The sequence below is a fragment of the Lepidochelys kempii genome, chromosome 8, assembly GCF_965140285.1.
Source record: "Lepidochelys kempii isolate rLepKem1 chromosome 8, rLepKem1.hap1, whole genome shotgun sequence".
NCBI classification, from domain to species: domain Eukaryota; kingdom Metazoa; phylum Chordata; order Testudines; family Cheloniidae; genus Lepidochelys; species Lepidochelys kempii.
In genome coordinates, this window is record NC_136387.1 from 18,465,184 (window position 1) to 18,487,020 (window position 21,837).

At 44.0% G+C, this 21,837-nt stretch overlaps 2 protein-coding genes across 11 annotated transcripts in view; one reads left to right on the forward strand and one right to left on the reverse strand.

Annotated features, from left to right (window-relative positions):
• The window catches only part of TCERG1 (transcription elongation regulator 1), a 56,138-nt gene extending 45,820 nt beyond the window's left edge, over nt 1-10,318 (forward strand). For 6 of the 10 annotated variants that reach the window (XM_073355734.1, XM_073355736.1, XM_073355737.1 and 3 more), the window contains 6 exons: nt 806-988; nt 2,114-2,293; nt 7,397-7,480; nt 7,766-7,866; nt 8,838-8,927; nt 9,123-10,318. In XM_073355734.1, coding sequence (XP_073211835.1) covers nt 806-988; nt 2,114-2,293; nt 7,397-7,480; nt 7,766-7,866; nt 8,838-8,927; nt 9,123-9,324 — 840 coding nt within the window. In that variant the 3' untranslated portion in view covers nt 9,325-10,318. Of the gene's footprint in view, nt 1-805; nt 989-2,113; nt 2,294-7,396; nt 7,481-7,765; nt 7,867-8,832; nt 8,928-9,122 lie in introns of all 10 variants that reach the window. The other 4 variants (XM_073355738.1, XM_073355743.1, XM_073355744.1 and 1 more) reach the window with 2 other exon arrangements.
• Nucleotides 10,319-13,138: 2,820 nt separating this feature from the next.
• GPR151 (G protein-coupled receptor 151) lies at nt 13,139-15,696 on the reverse strand. Its single transcript, XM_073358157.1, has one exon. The coding sequence runs from the start codon at nt 15,403-15,405 to the stop codon at nt 14,197-14,199; it is 1,209 nt and encodes a 402-aa protein (XP_073214258.1). The 5' UTR covers nt 15,406-15,696; the 3' UTR covers nt 13,139-14,196.
• Between the last annotated feature and the right edge of the window lie 6,141 nt (nt 15,697-21,837).

Here is a 21,837-nt window from a genome sequence, read left to right on the forward strand (position 1 = left end):
GATTTTAATTCATAGATCTCAAAGCACTTTATAAAGAAAGGATTATCTCCATTTTACATAGAGAGCAAAAAGGTGAAGTGACTTGTCCAAGGTCACAGAGCAGTCTAGTGCACGGTCCATCAGACAACATCACTTTCCCCTCTCCTTCTTTCAGTTGTATTAGTTTTGAATATTTATTTTTACAAGATGAGATTTTGGGGGACTCAAAAGCAGCATGCAGTTCAGCTCACTCCTTTGCTTTCATGTGCATGAGCGGAGGAGGGGAACATCTGTCCCAAAGAGGTGGGATGGACACAAGATTTATCTGTTGTACTTGAACTGAATAGCTTCATCATTCAGACAATCATTTTGAGGTTTGATTTCTCCTCCATGGGATGGGTTGAGGCATGTCTCTTTAAGGATGTTACAATAGCCACATACAAATGGTTGAATGGTCTTTGACATTTTAAAGCACAGGATTTTTAATACCGCTGTTGAGCTTTTCCTCCACTTTAAGTTCACAAAATAAAATCTTTAGCAAGATTAGCTTTTAGTGTTGCCAGCCAGCACCCTGTATACACTGTGGCTCTCAACATTGCTAACATTGCCTGTAAGCCAGTGTTAGGGCATTTTTGCAAGAATTCCTTCTGTTGCTAAGTGGAGACAAACCTAGGTAGTTCAGAAGTGGTATATTTCATTTTACCTATTTCATAAATGACAGTTTGTTTAATGATACTCATCCTCTTGTTTCCATTAACTGTTTCCATTAAGATGCTGCCTCTTTATATGTTGTTAATGGGAAAATATGCTCTTGCTTCTGATTCAGAATTTAGACTCTGAAAAGGAAAAGGAATTGGAAAGGCAGGCTCGCATTGAGGCAAGTTTGCGTGAACGAGAAAGGGAGGTTCAGAAAGCTCGTTCTGAGCAGACCAAGGAAATCGATAGAGAACGTGAACAACACAAACGAGAAGAGGCTATCCAGAATTTCAAAGCGCTTCTGTCTGATATGGTGAGGCTTGCACAGTTCTGTCTCTGATTTGATTACTGTAGGACTTTATCTTTGCCAGAACAGTTCATCTACTTGTTACACTAATATAGAAATAAGTTCCCTGACTACACAGCAGCACATTAGCACTGGTAGTGATTAAGCTTCTGTTTCTATGATGCATTTATTTTTTCAGGATTTTTGTCTTGCTGGGAAAAATATGCTTGCTTCAGCCTCACAGCTGGTGTCTGAGGTTTCATCCAACAAGTGCATTATTACAATATTACCAAAAAAGACAATTAAAATTGTAAATACTTTGTACTAGAAACTCTAATGCACATGTTGGAAATAAAGATTTATTGATTCAAGAGCATTTTCCTCACCTCGTTTTGTCTGCCCTACTTATGTCCCCAGCATAGCATCTGACCCAGCTCTTTCCACTTCTCAGTTAGAGAGTACTTTATTGCACTAGCTGATCCAACCCTTGAAATACCACTTCCTAAGAGGGCAGACTTGGTGAGATGAGAATCTCGTGGTATGAAAGGGGAACCTCTTGCCTGCTGATCTAAGATGTGGCATACCTGAAGGTGGGTGGTGGTTGAACACAGATTCCAGTCCTGTTGTCTTTTTGGGGGAAGGTGCAGTATATAAATCCAGTTTCTTTTGACCCAGTTTCTTTGCTAGGGACATAATGCAGGTAATATAGATTTAGTAGGAGCTCCTTGGAGGTTGTTTCTGGTTCCAGAGAGTAAACCTTGGACTAAATAAAGTGCCCAGTAGCCACTAGGAATTGATTATGATGTATTTCAGAGGCTGCTCTTCTTGGTTAATACAGTATATTATTCATAGGGGAGGATCCTGATTTTTCTGTAGAGAATGGCAGAGCAGTCCAAGTAGGGTGTATCTATCTCCATCTGAACTGGTGCACAGTGAGACTCTCTGCAGCATGAGGTTGGCATTTGACAGTGGTTAACTGCATGAAAGCTGTCATTGTCTCTTACCCCCCTTACCAAATACAGTTTTAATTCAGATAAAAGTTGATGATGAAGTATAAGCTAAGTGTTTGAAGAATTGTCTGATAATGAAACAGAGAGAGAACGTTTTTGTAAAAGAAAAGTGGTTTTTGTAAAATGTAAATTTTTGTGTCAGGTGAGATCTTCAGATGTGTCATGGTCCGATACTAGGAGGACGCTCCGAAAAGATCATCGGTGGGAATCTGGCTCCCTGCTAGAAAGAGAAGAGAAAGAGAAGCTTTTTAATGAACACATTGAAGCACTTACCAAAAAGAAGAGGGAGCATTTTAGGCAACTTTTGGATGAAACTTCAGCGGTAAGAGACTTGTGCCTGAAGGCGGTACAGTTGATGAAAATGAGTGTCTAGAAATGGAAATGACCACTTATGAGGTGGAAGAAAAGTGAAGATAGTGAAGTATTAATGCTATTATACAAGGCACTGGTCAGACCTTATTTGGTCACCCATGTTCAAGAAAGATTAATTTAAAATAGAACAGGTGCAGAGAAGAGCTACTAGGATGATCAGGGGAATGGAGGGCCTATTTTAGGAAATTGGCAGAGCTTGGCTTATTTAGCCTTACAAAAAGAAGGCTGAGGGTGGATATGATTGTTCTCTGTAAATACATTAGGGGGATAAATACCAAGGAGAATGAAGAGCTGTTTCAGCTAAAGGACAATGTTGACACAGGAACAAATGGATATAAAGTGGCCGTGAACAAATTCAGGCTGGAAATTAAAAGGTTTCTGACAATCCAAAGGGTGAGGTTCTGGAACAGCTTCCCAATAGGAGTGGTAGGGACAAACTACTTAATTAGTTTTGAGAGAGAGCTCGACAAATTTATGAGTGCAATTGTATAACAGGATTGGTTGTGATGGTACATTGGTATGTTCCCAAAGCTCATGTTTCAGGGTTTCAGCTGGCCACTGGCAAGGGTCTGGAAGGGATTTTTTTGTCCCCCAGTGTATTCTGGGAGGGGTTTTTTAATCTCCTTTCTCTGAAGCCTCAAGGATGATCACAACTGAAGATGGAATATTGGACAGGGTGGGCCAGAGCTCTGAGGTGGCACCAAACATTGTCTCTCAGGTGCTTGGCTGGCTGGTTCTTGTTCACATGCTCAGGGTCTAACTCAGGGGTGGGTAAACTTTTTGGCCCGAGGGCCACATCGAGGTTGCAAAACAGTATGGAGGGCTGGATAGGGAAGGCGGTGCCTCTGCAAACAGCCTGGCCTCCACCCCCTTCCACTTCCCACTCCCTGACTGCCCACCTCAGAACCCCTGACCCATCCAACACCCCCTGCTCCTTGTCCCCTGACTGCCCCCTCCTGGGGCCCCCCGCCTCTAACTGCCCACCTGCTGTCCAACCCACCACCCCTCCCCGCTCCCTGTCTCCTGACTGCCCCCCCAGGACCTCCTGCCCTTATTCAATGCTTCCCCTCCCCCTGCCCCCTTACCATGCTGCTCAGAGCAGCAGGACAGGCTTATTGGAAAGCCTGGGAGGTAGGCAGGTGCAAGCTGTGCTGCTCGCATGGCGGTGTGGCTGTCGGGGAGGGGTCGGGGGCTTGCCTCCCTGGCCGGGAGCTCAGGAGCTAGGCAGGACAGTCCCATGGGCTGGACGTGGCCTGCGGGCCGTAGTTTGCCCACCTCTGAATCATAGAATATCAGGGTTGGAAGGGACCTCAGGAGGTCATCTAGTTCAACCCCCTGCACAAAGCAGGACCAATCCCCAACTAAATCATCCCAGCCAGGGCTTTGTCAAGCCTGACCTTAAAAATATCTAAGGAAGGATAGTCCACCACCTCCCTAGGTAACGCATTCCAGTGTTTCACCACCCTCCTAGTGAAAAAGTTTTTCCTAATATCCAACCTAAACCTCCCCCACTGCAACTTGAGACCATTACTCCTCGTTCTGTCATCAGCTACCACCGAGAACAGTCTAGATCCATCCTCTTTGGAACCCCCTTTCAGGTAGTTGAAAGCAGCTATCAAATCTCACCTCATTCTTCTCTTCCGCAGACTAAACAATCCCAGTTCCCTCAGCCTCTCCTCATAAGTCATGTGTTCCAGTCCCCTAATCATTTTTGTTGCCCTCCGCTGGACGTTTTCCAATTTTTCCACATCCTTCTTGTAATGTGGGGCCCAAAACTGGACACAGTACTCCAGATGAGGCCTCACCAACGTCGAATAGAGGGGAACGATCACGTCCCTCGATCTGCTGGCAATGCCCCTACATATACATCCCAAAATGCCATTGACCTTCTTGGCAACAACGGTACACTGTTGACTCATATCCAGCTTCTCGTCCACTGTAACCCTTGGTCCTTTTCTGCAGAACTGCTGCCGAGCCATTCGGTCCCTAGTCTGTAGTGGTACATGGGGTTCTTCCATCCTAAGTGCAGGACTCTGCACTTGTCCTTGTTGAACCTCATCGGATTTCTTTTGGCCCAATCCTCTAATTTGTCTAGATCCCTCTGTATCCTATACCTACCCTCAAGCATATCTACCTCTCCTCCCAGTTTAGTGTCATCTGCAAACTTGCTGAGGGTGCAGTCCACACCATCCTCCAGATCATTTATGAAGATATTGAACAAAACCAGCCCAAGGACCGACCCTTGGGGCACTCCACTTCAGACCGGCTGCCAACTAGACATGGAGCCATTGATCACTTCCCGTTGAACCCGACAATCTAGCCAACTTTCTATCCACCTTATAGTCCATTCATCCAGCCCATACTTCTTTAACTTGCTGGCAAGAATACTGTGGGAGACGGTGTCAAAAGCTTTGCTAAAGTCAAGGAACAACACATCCACCGCTTTCCCCTCAGCCACAGAGCCAGGTATCTCGTCATAGAAGGCAATTAGATTAGTCAGGCATGACTTGCCCTTGGTGAATCCATGCTGACTGTTCCTGATCACTTTCCTCTAAGTGCTTCAGAATTGATTCTTTGAGGACCTGCTCCATGATTTTTCCAGGGACTGAGGTGTGGCTGACTGGCCTCTAGTTCCCAGGATCCTCCTTCTTCCCTTTTTTAAAGATGGGCACTACATTAGCCTTTTTCTAGTCGTCCGGGACTTCCCCAGATCGCCATGAGTTTTCAAAGATAATGGCCAATGGCACTGTAATCACATCCGCCAACTCCTTTAGCACTCTCTGATGCAGCGCATCCAGCTCCATGGACTTGTGCTCGTCCAGCTTTTCTAAATAGTCCCAAACCACTTCTTTCTCCACAGAGGGCTGGTCACCTCCTCCCCATGCTGTGCTGCCCAGTGCAGTAGTCTGGGAGCTGACCTTGTTCGTGAAGACAGAGGCAAAAAAAGCATTGAGTACATTAGCTTTTTCCACATCCTCTGTCGCTAGGTTGCCTCCCTCATTCAGTAAGGGGCCCACACTTTCCTTGACTTTCTTCTTGTTGCTAACATACCTGAAGAAACCCTTCTTGTTACTCTTAACATCTCTTGCTAGCTACAACTCCAGGTGTGATTTGGCCTTCCTGATTTCACTCCTGCATCCCCGAGCAATATTTTTATACTCTTCCCTAGTCATTTGTCCAATCTTCCACTTCTTGTAAGCATCTTTTTTGTGTTCAAGATCAGCAAGGATTTCACTGTTAAGCCAAGCTGGTCGCCTGCCATATTTACTATTCTTTCTACACATCGGGATGGTTTGTCCCTGTAACCTCAATAAAGATTCTTTAAAATACAGCCCGCTCTCCTGGACTCCTTTCCCCCTCATGTTGTTCTCCCAGGGGATCCTGCCCATCAGTTCCCTGAGGGAGTCAGTCTGCTTTTCTGAAGTCCAGGGTCCATATTCTGCTGCTCTCCTTTCTTCCCTGTGTCAGGATCCTGAACTCAACCATCTCGTGGTCACTGCCTCCCAAGTTCCCATCCACTTTAGCTTCCCCTACTAATTCTTCCCGATTTGTGAGCAGCAGGTCAAGAAGAGCTCTGCCCCTAGTTGGTTCCTCCAGCACTTGCACCAGGAAATTGTCCCCTACCCTTTCCAAAAACTTCTTGGATTGTCTGTGCACCGCTGTATTGCTCTCCCAGCAGATATCAGCGTGATTGAAGCCTCCCATGAGAACCAAGGCCTGCGATCTAGTAACTGCTGTGAGTTCTGGAAGTCTAACTGATTGTCATGTGTGGGGTTGGGAAGGAATTTCCCCCCAGGTCACACTAGCGGTGACCTTGAGGGGGTTTTGCTTTCTTCTGCAGCGTGTGGATTTGGGATCCTTGCCAGGATTATCTGGATAATATCTCATTTAATTATTTCTCTGCTATTGCGGGGTCCTTGTGCACAGTCAGTCACAATGTATTGGAGGTCAGACCAGATGATGTAGTGGTCCTTTGTGGCCTTAAACTCAATGACTCTGACTTGCATCCCCTAGCTTTACCTTCTGTAGTTAAAGTTCTCAATAATAATTCTTCCCCAGGCTTTTTCTCCCACACCAACTTTCCTCACTTCCCTAAGAAAGGGAATGCTGGAAAGAACAATCTTTTTCTCACCTAACCAGTTATACCACAGTAACCACCTTGAGTGTTGTGGTCCATTTTCACATTCAGTCTTTTCACGCTCTTGAACCTGGTGTCGGTCTTTGTAATCAGTAATTGTCATTCATTTTCCTTTGGCTTTTCCACATCTCTTCAGTGTTGCATTATTTGATACCTTCTATTATGACACAGTCCCTTGGTGTCTTGGGCATTTTAATCTTCTGTCTTTGCTCCTACCTATTCAATAACTTGTTTTAATGAATCGCAGTGGGCAAGCCTCCGGGATTCTGTCCTTCACTTTGTCTCTTTTATCTTAACTGTAAAATTCATTCTTAACTTTCACTTGTATACCAATGCTATTTAAACCTCTCTCTCCTTTCTTAATTTGTTACTTTGTGTCTTCCTGCCTCCCTTTTATCTCGTTCTGGCTTCATCATAACTTTCTTGAAGTCTTAGGAGGCAATCTTATTAAATATTGGTTAGAGGAGTATCTAATATTCTAATCACTTTTTATATGGCACACTAAAATAAATTAAAACGATGAATATCTGACTTTGAGCTGGGGCTTCTATACATAGCTGTTTTTACGCATACAAACATGTTGTTGAAATTATCCAAATATGCATTAGGAAGAACTGTTAGAATTTAAACTACAAGAAACTTTCATAATTTTGTGAGGACTTTTCTCTTAAAATCCACCAGTTTACAGAAAACAAGAGTTCAAAAAGGAAAATATATGCCACAAAACAATATGAAAGTAATACTAAAGGGATAAGAGAAGTCAACAAAATGAAACATTTAAAAATTGTTACTATGTCCTTAGTTTTCCCCCTTATGCATGAGGATTTCAGGGCTCTCAGGAAAGTGATATGTACTTGCATGCTTAGACTCTAAATATAATTTGCAATATTGAACTGTTTTTGCCTCTTTTGAAAGATTACTTTAACATCAACGTGGAAAGAAGTGAAAAAAATCATTAAAGAAGATCCCAGATGCATTAAGTTCTCTTCCAGTGACAGGGTAAGAAATAGTCTTGCTTCATTGCTGCTAGCCTTCCCACAATATCCAAAGCAAAAGAGAGTGAATGCTTGTTGAAATGGATTCCCTTTCATGTGAATATAACTATATCACTGTGTTAATCAGATATTTGCTTTTTTAAAAATCTTAATTAAAAAACACTTTTCTGTAGTGATCTTTAAACTAATTACAATAAAATTATTTCTTACACACTGTAAGTTAATATAAAGTACTTTATAATCTGCCGTCACCTTTTCTATGGTATTACTCTTCTTTTTCTTCATGCAGAAAAAACAAAGGGAGTTTGAAGAGTACATCAGAGACAAATACATTACTGCCAAAGCTGACTTCAGAACGCTATTGAAAGAGACCAAATTTATAACGTACAGGTGTGTATCATAGTGTTTTAGAAGAGCAAAGACTTTTCTTTACTGTACCTTAAGAGTGTTGATGAATGGAATTTCACTTTCTCCTCCCATCTAACATTTATAGGCCAGTGTCTGAGGAGCTTTAGTGCAAAAATTGTAGATTACTAGGCTGCCTATGAAGTTGCATAGTAGTGAGAGGTCCATCACTGTATGTTGGATTCTGAACTGATTATTATCAAGTGTTGGCAACTATTCTATAGCAGGGGCTTTTTGGATTTTTGTTTTGCTTGAGAGCATTGTTTTGGGTATTTTGAATACATTGTCAAGTGATTCAGCTCATTCTGTAGTGAAGCCAAATTACCGTTTAATTAGGGTCCTTGGTTCAGGCCTAGAAATGTCTTTGCTTAATACCCAGTGAAACTTCCAGTGATGCTAGGGGAAGTTTGGAGAAAAGACAAAGGGTGAAACCCTACCCCCATTAAAATAAAAACAAATCTCCCATTGACTTCAGTGGGCTTTGGGTATTAGCTTTACAAACAAGCTAACTGTTGAAGTCAGTCTGGTCTTGAGCCTACTGCAGAATGTTATGGTCCTAGGTAGATTCCCATCCCAGTCCTAGGTAGATTCCCATCCCAGAAGCAAAAGAGCTTGAGGTAGAAGGCTGCTGACTAGGTTTCTTAGATCCTAATAAGTTGTTTCCCTTTGCAGCCAGTGCTGTGTGTAAAGTATTGGAGCTCTGTTTCAGTTGCTGCTGTTCCCAGTGGGCTGAATTGCAGTCTGAAATTGATGCGGTAGCCAGATTGATGCATCAATCAAACTGGGCTGCAACTGGGAGTTTAACATCCATGTTTTAATAGTTTGCTTCTTCTTGAGTGCTTAATTTCAATTGTGATTATTTTTTTCTTATTTTTACATTTTTGTGGTTCATTTAATGCTGATAAATGGTTCTGGCGGCCATTAAGACTGAAGTCTTCTGTTTATCCACAGAACAGATACAGCACAGGCAGTGGCAGTGCAAGATTTTTTACACACGCATTCCTGCCAATGTGCCTCACCCCTGACCTGATGGGGCATCTGTATAGGTGAGAGGATAGCTCAGTCTCTATGCCCTTTCAGCGCTTGACCTATCTGCTGACACTGTCAAGAGAGGTTCTAATGGTGCGGGTAGTTTTTGTAATTTGGACATCTACCACCAATAACTGGACTAAGATTCCCAGTGCATTTTATGCAGGCTCCCAGACCGCTGCCCAGATGGTAACTGTTACACTTCATTTCAGATCCAAAAAGTTGATCCAAGAATCCGACCAGCACCTGAAAGATGTAGAAAAGATTTTACAGAATGACAAGCGTTATCTGGTACTTGACTGTGTGCCAGAGGAGAGGCGCAAGCTCATAGTATCCTATGTAGATGACCTGGACCGCCGAGGTCCCCCTCCACCTCCCACAGCTTCAGAGCCTACAAGACGAACAACAAAATAATTATGAAATACTCTCACAGTGGGGTGTCTGTTAATTCAAAAGCTTGCATGAGCCATCTGTCCGGTTTTTACATCTACATTACCGTGAACGAATATTGAAAACCATCTGAGGAGCAGAGGAAGCAGCAGCATTTGTGAACATAAAATGGTCTCTGTGCAAAGAGAACACTTAAGATATTTATGCTTTTCTTTGTGTGGCATGACTGACAAAAATCCCAACCATGCAGGCTGTGTCTAGTAATTTTAGATATCAGAACAGTGGACTATCTGTATATGAGGTGTGGATGTCCGTGATATTTGGAGGCATTCTTTTCAGCAGTGTTATATATGCAAGTCTTAAGGATGATTGATATTTGTGGTTTGAACTAAACTACAAAGTACCACAAACTTCCTCCTAATGGTTACCCAAGTTCAGCTGTTTTAACAGATGAAACACTGTCTCAAGTTAAACTATTGAGTGCTGAAGGCTACAGTAAAAATATTCTCTTAAATCTGAAAACAAATGGCCTGATTCTCTATTTGCTTTCACCCTTGTAAATCAGAATTAAGTCTATTAAAGTCTATAGAGTGACAGTGATGTGAGTGAAGAATTAGGCCCACAGAGACCAAATTAAACACCATTCTGAATTTGTTCACGGGTCTGCTTTATTTCCTCCCCCCGTCCGTGTCTCCCACCCCCCCGGACTCTGAAGTACAGGCAAAATCAGGTTTCTTTTGTCCAAGTGAAGATTTGTCTGATAATTTTTTGCTCAAAATTGGAAACACAGTAAATAACAATGGTTCCCAGAACAGGACGGTTGTATAAACATATTTTTATTTACCATAAAGTGATCTTTACTGATTTCTGGATTAGACTGTGGATTTCCCTTCTGGGTAATTCTTGTAAACTATACTCCTGTTATGAATGTTAAACTTGTGTTTCTAAAGTTTAATTTTGAAATGTTGGGATTGTTTAGTTTATGTATTTGAACTACAATAAACCAACCCTTTTTATATATGGATTGAACATGCTTAATAAAGAAGACATCTTTGAGATTTAAACTTAACAACAAAAAATCCAAACTAACATTAGCCATCCTGAAACAGATCATTTGCCTAAAGAGACAAAATGAGAGTTAGTGATAAATCATGTAGACAAGTGTAATTTTGATACTAGAACATCGTATTCAAGTGCAAATACAATACAAAATTTGCAAGACAGCAAAAATCTCAATTTGTGCATGTTTGCTTAGTCCCTCGGTCACTTTAGTGTTCATTGTACTTGAGATGTTGAAAGAGCAAGAATTCCTTTGGTACATAATCTGTGTGGTGGGGGTGGGGGAGAGTTTCCATTTTTCTGACAGGACACAGCTCTCTCCCATTTGGATCTTCTTTTCTCCACAAAAAAGATTTTTGGAATGAGAGAAATCATTTTGTCATGCATTTTTGTTGGACTGCTGTTATTTGAGCCTGCTGGTGCTCCAGGTCCCAAAAAAATCAAGTGGCTAACTCCTTGCCAGCTGGGAGGGTCTTGTTCACTAGAATATGAAATTGCTTTCTGTAGTTTTAACAAAGTTGTATAACCCATGAAGTTTAGGTAAAGGCAAAAATTCTCCTCTTCCATATTGTTTATTAACATGTATTTTACAGTAGTACTAATAGGCCCTACCATGTTAAGCACTTTTATCACACACAAGCTGACATGATCTGGATTCTCTTGGGTTCTTGGAATTTAGATCACAAGACAGATTAAGAAAATGTTGCCCAAATTAACACTGTAAAAATGTGTTTAAGAAGCAAACATTTAATCAGTTTTTCTATAAATGCACTAGCAATAAAACCTAAAAATCAAAAGCATAAAGAAGTGACACATTCCTCAGCTCCTCCTGAAGAGAGAGACACAAGCTATAGTGGAAAGAAAAGGAGTACTTGTGGCACCTTAGAGGCTCACGAAAGCTCATGCTCAAATAAATTGGTTAGCCTCTAAGGTGCCACAAGTCCTCCTTTTCTTTTTGCGAATACAGACTAACGCGGCTGTTACTCTGAAAGCTATAGTGGGTTATAGGTAAAAGATCTTCTAAAATTTGACATCAAGATACAACCTTAAGCACAGGGCTAGTAGTGCACCCCACCCCCCCACTATACTTACAAAATAAAATCTCTGTATTGGGTGTGTAAACCGGCATGTCTGGACAAAACCATCTGGGCCTTCCCATCTCCTCTGACATCTCACTAAATGAGCAATGCATCATGTCCTGATGATTGACATCTCTAGCTCTATTGGACTGGGTAGGGACAGTGCCTGTTCCTGTAAAGGGCCCTCTGACTAAGAATGACCTGCTTCTAGTCTATCTCATACAGATGTAGAATTTAGTGGTATGTGAATGTCAGATCTCAACTGCCAAAATGAAGCATGAGGTGGCCTCTCAGGATATGTCTACACAGCAAAGAAAAACCCATTGTTGGTCCATGCCTGCTGACTTGGGCTGCAGGGCTATTTCATTGCTGTGTAGACATCTGGAACCAGGCTGGAGACCAGGCTCTTGGACTATTCCAACCCCAGGCTTCCAGAGCCCGAGTTCCAGCCCAAGCACAGATTTCTACTCAGCAACGAAATAGCCCTGCAGCCCAAGCCTGAATCAGCAGGCATGGGCCAGCTGTGGATTTTTCTTTGCTGTGTAGATATACCCTGAGATGCCAAGTATCCAGATCATGACAGGCTTTATCGATCAGTACCCTGAATTGCACTCAATCCAACTGAGAGCTTATGCATGCTTAGATATAATGGTGTCTTATATTCCATGTGTGAAGCTGGTAAGAAAGCAGGCCCGCCAGATTGTGCACTAGCTGAAATTTGAGTGGACTTCAAGTGTGGTGGTGGTAAAGTAGTCTAAACTGGAGGGATGCAGCTAGGATAACTAGTGGATTGGAACAATTGTGACCTCTTACCCATGTACAGATGAAACACAGCCAGCCATTGCTGCAGTCTTGAGACTCAGAAACTCAGTTTGGAAAGGTAATCCAGGGAAAAAAAAGGGTGGAGCTCAAACTCTGCCTGACATTAACACATCTGTCTCATAATTCATAGATTCTAAGGCCAAACAAGATTATCTAGTCTGACCTGTATAGCACAGACCACAGAACCTCCCCAAAATAATTCCCAGATCAGATCTTGTAGAGAAGCATCCAGTCTCAATTTTAAAAATGGTCAGTGATGGAAAAATCCACCATGACCCTTGGTTAAATTGTACCAATATTTAATTATTCTCACAGTTGAAAGTTTTACACCTTATTTCTAATCTGAATTTGTCTAGCTCAATTTCCAGCCATTGGATTGTGTTATACCTTTGTCGACTAGAGTGAAAACTTAATATTTGTTCCCCATGTGTATTTATAGACTCTAAATAGTGAAGTTACTCCTTATCTTTCTCTTTAAGCTATACAACCACACAGTCATGTTAGGGTTTGCTCTTGTCTGTGATACATAATGGGTATTGTCTAGTGCTGAGAAAGTATGAGGCTGCATCAATGAGTAGAATAGCTCCTATTTCCGAATACTTGGGGTAATTCACAAGGTAGGACCAATGGCTAAATTCACTGAGGGCAGCATTTAGCTCTAGTGAGAAATTCTCTCAACTCTCCATTTTGTAGTGTTCACATAGGAACCAATCACCCTGTTAAGATACAATGCTAGTCAAATTCAAGAGAAATTAATAGAATATCTCAATGACCATATCAGCATAGCTTTATAAAACAGTCCATTCACTGCTACTTAACTAGAAGAAATGTCTCCTTTGAATTTCAGGGGGCTGAAGATAATGATTTTTGGATCTAAGTAAGGCAAACCAACTTCACTTTTTATTTATTCACAGTTGAAAACAAACTGACATTGACAACTGTTATGCTTTATAAGTGCTTTACAAAATGGGCATGAAACATTTTCATTGAGGGAGAAATCATATCTAGCTTAAAACAAGATGCCTAAATATACCTTCATCTCTGTAATGCACATTCAGAAAGAAGGGATTATTGTTTTGGTTCTGAAAGGCAACTCTGGCCTGTTGGCAAACCTCACCTACTTTATCAGACCTCAGTGCATGTTTTAAGTTGTCTCAAAAAATATTTCTGAAAATATTTCAACTTCAGCATTCAAATTCTGCATTGTCATTCTGTGCAACTATATTGAATTCCACAGAAGTCATTGCAGCACTTAAACCAGAAAATTCAAAAAGATACATAATCTGCACTGTATATAGTTTGTAAATACTACTATTTTAGCTTTCTGACGTTTAGACAGATGCTGAAATTTAGCTCACCGGTTTGTCCTGGCTTGTTAAGAAGAACCACTTTTTGTGAGTTTTGTGTCAGTTCTCCTTATTTCTGCTCTCTGAATTCTGCGTGTCTCAAACACCTTTAAAAAAAACAACAACTCCATTTTGGCTACTGAAGTGCAAATCATCATAAATATTTCAGAGAAGACACTTCACCAAAATCTTAGAGTAGGGATTTGAACTATAAATGCATTGCCCTGATATACATATATATACGCACATGCACACACACACACAATATTGTGGGTGAGGTGATACCTTTTACAGAACCAACTTCTGTTGGTGAAAGACAAGCTTTGCAGTTCACATAGCTCTTCTTCAAGTCTGCAATATCCTGAGACCAACAGGGCTACAATAATACTGCAAATATGAATATTGTTACAGATTAGGAAAAACATTTAATGAGCACAGGAAATGGTAAGAATTTCATCAGTGTAACACTTTGCATTTCTTCAGTATCCACTTAAGCACACTAATAAGTAACAAAACTATACTGACAAGACCCTTCCTCTGGTTAAAACTTCCCTAGCTTTCTAATCTCCAACCACTTTATTGATCACAGCCTATATTGTCTCTTTCTCTTCGTGCTCCCAAGGAATAGGGTCATTGTCTTGAGCATCGGGGGCTGCTTCTCGGTCATGCCAGAATTGCTCTACGTCTGGAAAGACGGGCATCTCCTTTTCCAGGCTTTCTAAGGCCTGAGGGGCAGCTGGGAGTTCTTTCTCTTGCTCAGCAATCTCTGGCTCTGGAGAAGGGACCGAATCGGGGAGAATCTCAGAGTTAGCAGCTGGGATTTCCTGGTTGTCTGTGGCAGGGAGAGGCTTTTTCAGGGTCAGCCTTTTCCACAAGCCCTTAAAGCCCTCTCTGAATTCCTCAGACATCACCAGGAAGATGAGCGGGTTGGCCGAAGAGATGGTGAACATAAGGGCTTGGGTCAGAGCTAGGAAGCCTTCGGGGGGAGCAGGGCCTGCTGGCTTTAGGTGCCAAACCCACAGCCAGGATATCCATTCCGGCAGCCACATCACGGCCAAGATGACAGTGACGCTCAGCAGCATGATTGTAAGGCGCCTGGATCTGATCTGGTTCCTCAGGTTCTGGGTCTTGGTCCCCCTGCGCTGGCACCTGCCATAAGCGCGCCAGAAATAAAGGAAGGCGCAGAGCAGGGGCGCGCAGAACACGAGCAGGGGGTAGAGCTTGACAAAGGCAGCCATGAACTCCCGGGCGGGGGCTGGCACGGCCACGACGCACGCGGGCGAGCCCGCCGCGAGCTCCCGAAGGGTGCTGAAGAGCCAGAGCGGCAGGGAGCTCACCAGGGCCACCAGCCACGTGGCCAGCAGCACCGCACAGATCGTGCCGGGCTCAATACTCACTTGCTTGGCCGGGTTGCTAGCGTACATGAAGCAAGCCTTGGCCACCACGGCGGTCGTCAGGCTCTTGGCGGCCATGCACGTGTGGAGGAACCCGTCGGAGGTTTTGCAGACGAACCAGCCCAGGGTCCAGGCGCTGCGGGAGTAAGCGGCTGCCCGCAGGGGCGCCGCGAAGAGCAGGAGAAGCAGATCCGCCAGGCTGAGGTTGAGGATCAGGGAGTGGATCAGGGAGGGTTTCCCTCGCCTGGCGCTGTAGAGCAGGATGCCGATGACACACGCGTTCCCCGCCAAGCCCGCCGGGCAGATGACGCCCAGCAAAGCGGGGATCACCGCCTTCCACTCCCGCGAGTCGTGGGGCTGACAGCCCCCCGCGAAATGCACCTGCGGAGCCAGGGAGCTGTTCATGGTGCTGCAGCCGGGTGCCGGGACCGTCTCCCGCGGGAGTCACGCCCAGCCACGCTGGGGACCAGCCGGGCGCCAAGCGGGCTCGCTCCCCTGCTGCCTGCCCCGCCGTCTCTCACCCGATCGCCCCCGCCTGGCGTGACCTGGCAGGCGCGCGAGCGCAGCGCGTGTGGGAAGCCGAAGCTGGCGCGCCTGGCCCAGCGCGCTATATACCGGCCGCGGCTGGGACTGACACGCCCCGGCGGGAGCGCATTGGCCGCGCCTCAGTAGCACGCCTGGAGCCCCGCCGGGCAGCCCCGCGGCGCCCCTGAAGCGCCGCCTCCCTGCCCCCCGGGAAGGCGGGAACGGGGCTGCCATGGAGCCCCTGGGCGGGAGGGCCGCTGGCTGTGCCCCCTGGCTAGCAGAGCGGGCGGGGAGGCAGCCCGCCGCTCAGCCTGGCAGCCCGTCCCCAGTCCCCTCACGAACGTGGCTCCGGAGGGCGTTTGAGCGCAAGCCCCGGCTGGCGGAGCTCGCACAGGCCGGCCGCGGGGCTGGGCCAAGGCAAAGCTCACTCCAGCCGCGGAGGGACGGGCTAGAAATTAGCGGAGCGTTGTCGCCTTGCAGCGGCCCCTCGCCCGCAGGCCGGCTAAGCCCCCCCCCCCACCCCCCGCAGGCTGAGCGTTAACGGACGAATAGCAATTCGTCAATAAAAGCCGCGCGAGGCACATGTCGCGCATCGGGAAACTGGGTCCTCAGTGGTGCCGCCGGGAGGCGACGTCGCGCTCGTTGAAGTGCTCCAGGGTGGGGGCAGCCGGGGCAAGCTTTAGCCGAGCTGGGGCCCGCCTGCGCAGGGCCGAGCGGGAGAGGGGGGAGAGAGAGGTGCTGACAAAGGAGTAGGTTGCTCCGCGGGTGTACCAAGCGCTCCGTGTTTACACTGCTCCGTTCCAGCTCCGTCCTCCCAGTAATCTCCAGCCGTGAAATATGGAGCGAACTGGCTTGAATTTGGCATCAGCTGTACAGCTCCAGGAAGGACGCTTTCTAAGGTACATTGCTATGAAACATGACAAGAAAGCGGCTATACTTCCACAGGGAAGTGTCTCACTGCTTTAGCAAACCAATCCCGTATCATTTCCATGTATTGGTCTAAGTCAATAAATACTATCTAGACATTATTACCTGTCATACAATCTAGACACCTAAAGCACATTCACCAATCCCCAAAACAAGGATGCTGTTGACACTCCCCTGCTTGTCCTTGTTAGATGCTGATTGATTAGTCCATTATAATTTACAACTCCTTTTACCTTTTAGACCAGGGTGGGTAAATTACGGCCTGGGGCCGCATCCGGCCTTCCACATGCTTTAATCCAGCCCTTGGGCTCCAGCTGGGGAGTGGGGTCCAGGGCTTGCCCCGCTCCGCACTCCCAGAAGCAGTGGCATGACCCTCCCCTGCCTCCTACGCATAGGGGCAGCCAAGGGGCTCTGCATGCTGCCCCCGCAGCTCCCGTTGGCCGGGAACCATGACCCATGGGAGCTACAGGGGTGGCGCCTGCGAACAGGGCAGCTCGCAGAGCACCCTGGCCATGCCTCTGTGTAGAAGCTGGAGGGGGGACATGCCGCTGCTTCTGGGAGCTGCTTGAGGTAAGCACTGCCCAGAGCCTGCTCCCCTCCTGCACCCCAACCCCCTGCCCCAGCCGCCATCCCCCTCCTTCCCTCCGAACCTCTCAGTCCCAGAGGACTGCACCCCCAAACCCCTTATGCTCAGCCCCAGGCAGAGCCCTCACCCCCCCCACACCCAACCCCCAATTTCATGAGCATTCATGGCCCACCATACAATTTCCAAACCCAGATGTGGCCCTCGGGCCAAAAAGTTTGCCCACCCCTGTTTTAGACTATTGATCAGATTAGTCCCTCTCACAAGTAACTGAGCAGCTGTTTGGGCCCCAGCATGCTCCTATTGAGTTCAGTGGCACAGACTGCAGCCCAATATGATTATAAAATAATGTTTACATCAGATACAGCTGAGGTAATATAGTTTCAGTACAATGGCCCTATCCTCCTTAATTATTTCCTTTACTCCTTACTAGTCCAACAGACCTGCTGGATCTCTCACAGGCTTCCTGTTACTGCTATACTTAGATAATATCTTATTTAAGTGCTTCGCTCTTTGCTCTTCAGATTCCACCTCCCCGCGCCATTTCCATCTTACCTTTTAAACGTCATAGTTTATGCTTATTTCCATTGGCTTCACTAGGAATTTCGTTTACTGAAGGACTGGGTGGTAACCTCTTGTTCATGTGACTCTATTAAGGTTGCTTAAATAGCCTCCAGGCTGAGTGTAAAGATCTTAATGTCCTTACTTTTGAATGTAGGGTCCTTATGACTGGCATCATCCTCACTCTTCCAAGATTCCTCTTTAAAAATCAGCCTTTCAAAAGATTAGTGTCAAGGTGCTAGTTTGGTTGCTATTATTTAGTGCCTCAACCATTGCTACCTCTTGAATCAGCTTCTGGGTAACTTAACTCTAAATTGATATTAGCCTCTTCACTGTGTGCTCTAGTTAGAGACAATCATTTAAGGTACTGAGAAATGGCTCCCCTAACCTATGGCATTGATCGAGCAGTTGAAGCCATCCATTTTATTAGCACATTGACAGTGCACCTGATTTTATGTAACACATTAGGCTTGCTACCCAGTTACTTTTCCAGGGCTGTGGACATTGGCACTGTAAAAAATGTAAAGTAATAAACATACATGCACTGTCATCAGTGGGCAGAGACAACTGCCTCCACTCTTCAACTGCCATTGTAGTTCTCCTGACTGCAGCACCAGTAAACAGGAGAAAATCTGCCTGCAAAGGTATGCCCCTCATTATTCCCCTAGGTTGCCTAACCTGAGCTCTGATGGGCCATGAGTAGGAGTAAATTTCATAGTCATGATGCTTTTACATGTTTTAGCAAGTCCCCATGAGTTGTTCAGCGCTAAACACTGACAGCATCCCAGCTGTACCAACAGGGCATCAGTAAGAGGCAAATTGCAACACAGCCATGTATTAGACTATTTAAGGTTTTATGTATTGTATCTAGCAAACTGAACTGCATTCTCAGCTCTAATGATATTCCTGCTTGGGTAAGATACTTGCCTACATCAGAAGCTGGTTGTAAATCTTAATTAATGTCTGTAAATCACATCAGAATCCTCAAATGAAAGGCTTACATGCAAACATTAAAAAATCTTATTTTTCTTAATTGCATCATTACTGTATCTTCACTGGCTTTTGAATTGTTGCAGATCTTAATTTTATTTCTTCTAAATTGTTTTCAGCTGTCTCAAGCCCTAGCTAACTTTCCCACAGAGCCAAGTAACTGGCAAATTTTCTGCCAGTGGTGAGTGTAAGTTTGCATTTGCTTTACTTGTGCTACATTTTTTCTACCCATTGGGAGTGCTTTATCAAAGGCACGAAGTCTGATAGAACATTGTCTAACAGTGAGATGTACGTGGTACAAATGAAATAATAAAGATACATAGCTCTTATAGAGCACTTTTCACGAGCAGATCTCAGAGCACTTTACGAAGGGCCCTACTCTGATGAGTTTACAATTGATACTAGACTTTATAGAGAAAGGGATGACAATAAACAGTGGTGAAGGGCACATGGGAGGATGAAGATCACAACAATGAAAAATCATGAAATATGCTTGAAGTTAGTCTCCTATCAGATCCCAGATTTAAAAAAAAAAAGCTTACACTGTCTAACGCTGTGATCTAGCAGAAGTCTCTTAAGTTTTTTATGCTTCAGTTTTCCCAACTTAAAAGAGGGATAATACATACATACCAGATTTTTTTGAAAGACAAGGTAGAGGAGGCGATATCTTTTTTGGGATCAACTTCTGTTGGTGAGAGAGAGAGGCTTGTCCAATAAAAGATATTACCTCACGCACCTTGTCTCTCTGATATCTTGGGACAGACACAGCTACAACAAAAATGCGGATTTTTTTGAAGCACTTTGAAATCCTTCGATGAAAGGCACTTGTGTTATAAATACAAAGTATTATTGCTCTTATTATAACAAACTGTTTTTTATTCTGGTCTATCAGTTTGTCACTTAGCTGTTTCTGAATTTTAAAGGGTGGGTTTCACAAAACAAAACAAAGAGCTCAGGGAAATAAATATTCCAAATGGCGGAAACCCCAGTTGCTGGTTTTTGTTATTGTTGTGGTTGCAGTTTTGGAGTCGTTTCAATTTGGCTCTGAATTAAACTTCATTATTAAATAGGAAAATAAAGGTACAGAAAATAAAACTTTGATCTATGCTGTCCCCATTAAATGAATAGGTTTGGAAGTTGTTGCCTTAATGCTGCTGAGGTATGTTCATAGTCACCCCTCAGCCTTTCCTGGTAACACCAAGAGATGGATTCTTTTTGTTTGTGATCCAGACAAAAGCTAAAGTGAATTGTCTGTTTATTATTCAGTTTCTGCTCTCCAGCTGAAATTACAGATGAGCCACTTCTTTAGGTGACAATGGAAATTATTCTTATTGCAATGAATTATTATTTGTAAAATAAAGTTCTTGCTACAAAGCCTAGGCAGCAATAGCTGCTACTCATTCCTGGATGTCCTTGCTAGAGTTGATGATTGATCTCCTGTGATGAAGGCAATACGAACTTTGAAGGCAGTGTGGTCTGGCAGATAGAGCACAGGTCCCTGGGTTGTGGTCTCAGCTCTGCTACTGATGTACTGCGTGATCTTAGGCAAGCCAATTAGGGCTAGATCCACAAAGGGACTTAGGTGCTGCAGTGCTTAGCATTGCAATACCTAACTCTTAGGCACCTTGCCAGGCAATGGAATTCACAGCCCTTAGTTAGGTGCCCAAACTCCCCCTGCATTCTATGAGAGAGTTAGGTGACTAAGCAAAGGACTCACAGAAGCCAGCAAGCTGAGTGGGGGAGCCACTCCTGGAATTAGGACTGACACAATTATCCCAGCAAAAAACTTTTAAATGTCAGCCAGACCTGAGACTCCCAAGAATCAAATAGCTAGCAGATGGTAAGGCTTCTAATTGATATACATTATTTTAGATGCAAAAAGTTGATTCACAAATCCATCCAGCATCCGAAAGAAACAGAAAAGATTTTATAGAATGACAAGTGTCATCTTCAGAGCCGAGTAAATGATTCTCAATCATTTGTTCAACAATTTTGTCCTTTTTTCTTCTGTGCAATTTGTTGATGAGCAGTGTGCAAATTCCTTCAACAAACAGTTTTTTCCCTGTATATTGTTTCCATTAAGTATTGTCAATGTCATAACTGAGAACACAATTCGTAATTCACAGTGTAATTGATGCTACCAATTTATGCAATTTATATAATTAAAAACTAACTTTACTAACCACAGCCCCGATCCTGCAACTGGATCAGCATGGGCAGAACTTTGGGGTCCTATTGATTAATGATTGAGACAAAGGAGTTTGCATGAGAGGATGGGTCCACACACACAGAGCTTCTTGCAGGATTAGTTGCAAAGACAGCATGTCTCTTCCATTATCGTTTGTAATTCACAATTTATATTGTTTTGGTTAGTTAGAAACATCAGCCAATTAGGAAGCAGAAAAATATCACATGGACTTAATGAGTAATCTACACAAATCGCAGATTTTATAGCTGAATCTACAATTTTAAGCTTGGTTTTGAGGAAATGAAAGCTAAAATTTCCAAGTATCAGAGCTGGAAAAGCTCAAGAGTTTAAACGTTTACAGAAAGTGATCACAAAAGGGTAACAAATACAATTGAAATGAAACCCACTTTTAAGTTCAAATACATATTCACAGAATTTTTTACCCCGGTTCATTCACTCTGACTTATCTCGAGCCTGATCCCAAGTCATTGAATCAATAGAAAAATTTCTACTGATTTCAATAGGCTTTGAATTGGACCCCTGGTCCTTGACTATGCCAGAGGAAAGATACAATTTCATCATGTCCTACGCAGATGACCTGGATCACCAGCTCCCCTTCCACTTCCCACAGCTTCAGAGCTTATAAGATGAACAACCAAATAATTACGAAACACTCTCACGCAAGGGTATCTGTTAATTCAAAGCTTGCATGAGCCATCTGTCAGGTTTTAACATCTACATTACCATGAATCTATTTCAAAACATCTGAGGAGCTGAGGAAGAAGCAGCATTGTGAACATAAAATGGTCTCTGTGTAAAGAGAACATCTGAAATCTCGATGCTTTTCCTTGTGCAGGATGACTGACAAAAATACCAGCTTTGCAGGCTGTGTCTAGTAATGTTAGCATCTCAAAACAAAAGAATAACTGTGCATCAGATATAGAGAGCTGTGCTTTTTGGAGGCATAATTTCCAGTGGAGTTATATATTAAGCTAGGTTGGGGGCGGGCACTTACACCATTATATAAATATATTTTTACAAGACCTACATTTTAGACTTGAAC

Excerpts from the sequence above, each read along its gene's own strand:
- GPR151 (XM_073358157.1), bottom strand. The coding sequence starts at position 15,405 with ATGAACAGCTCCCTGGCTCCGCAGGTGCATTTCGCGGGGGGCTGTCAG.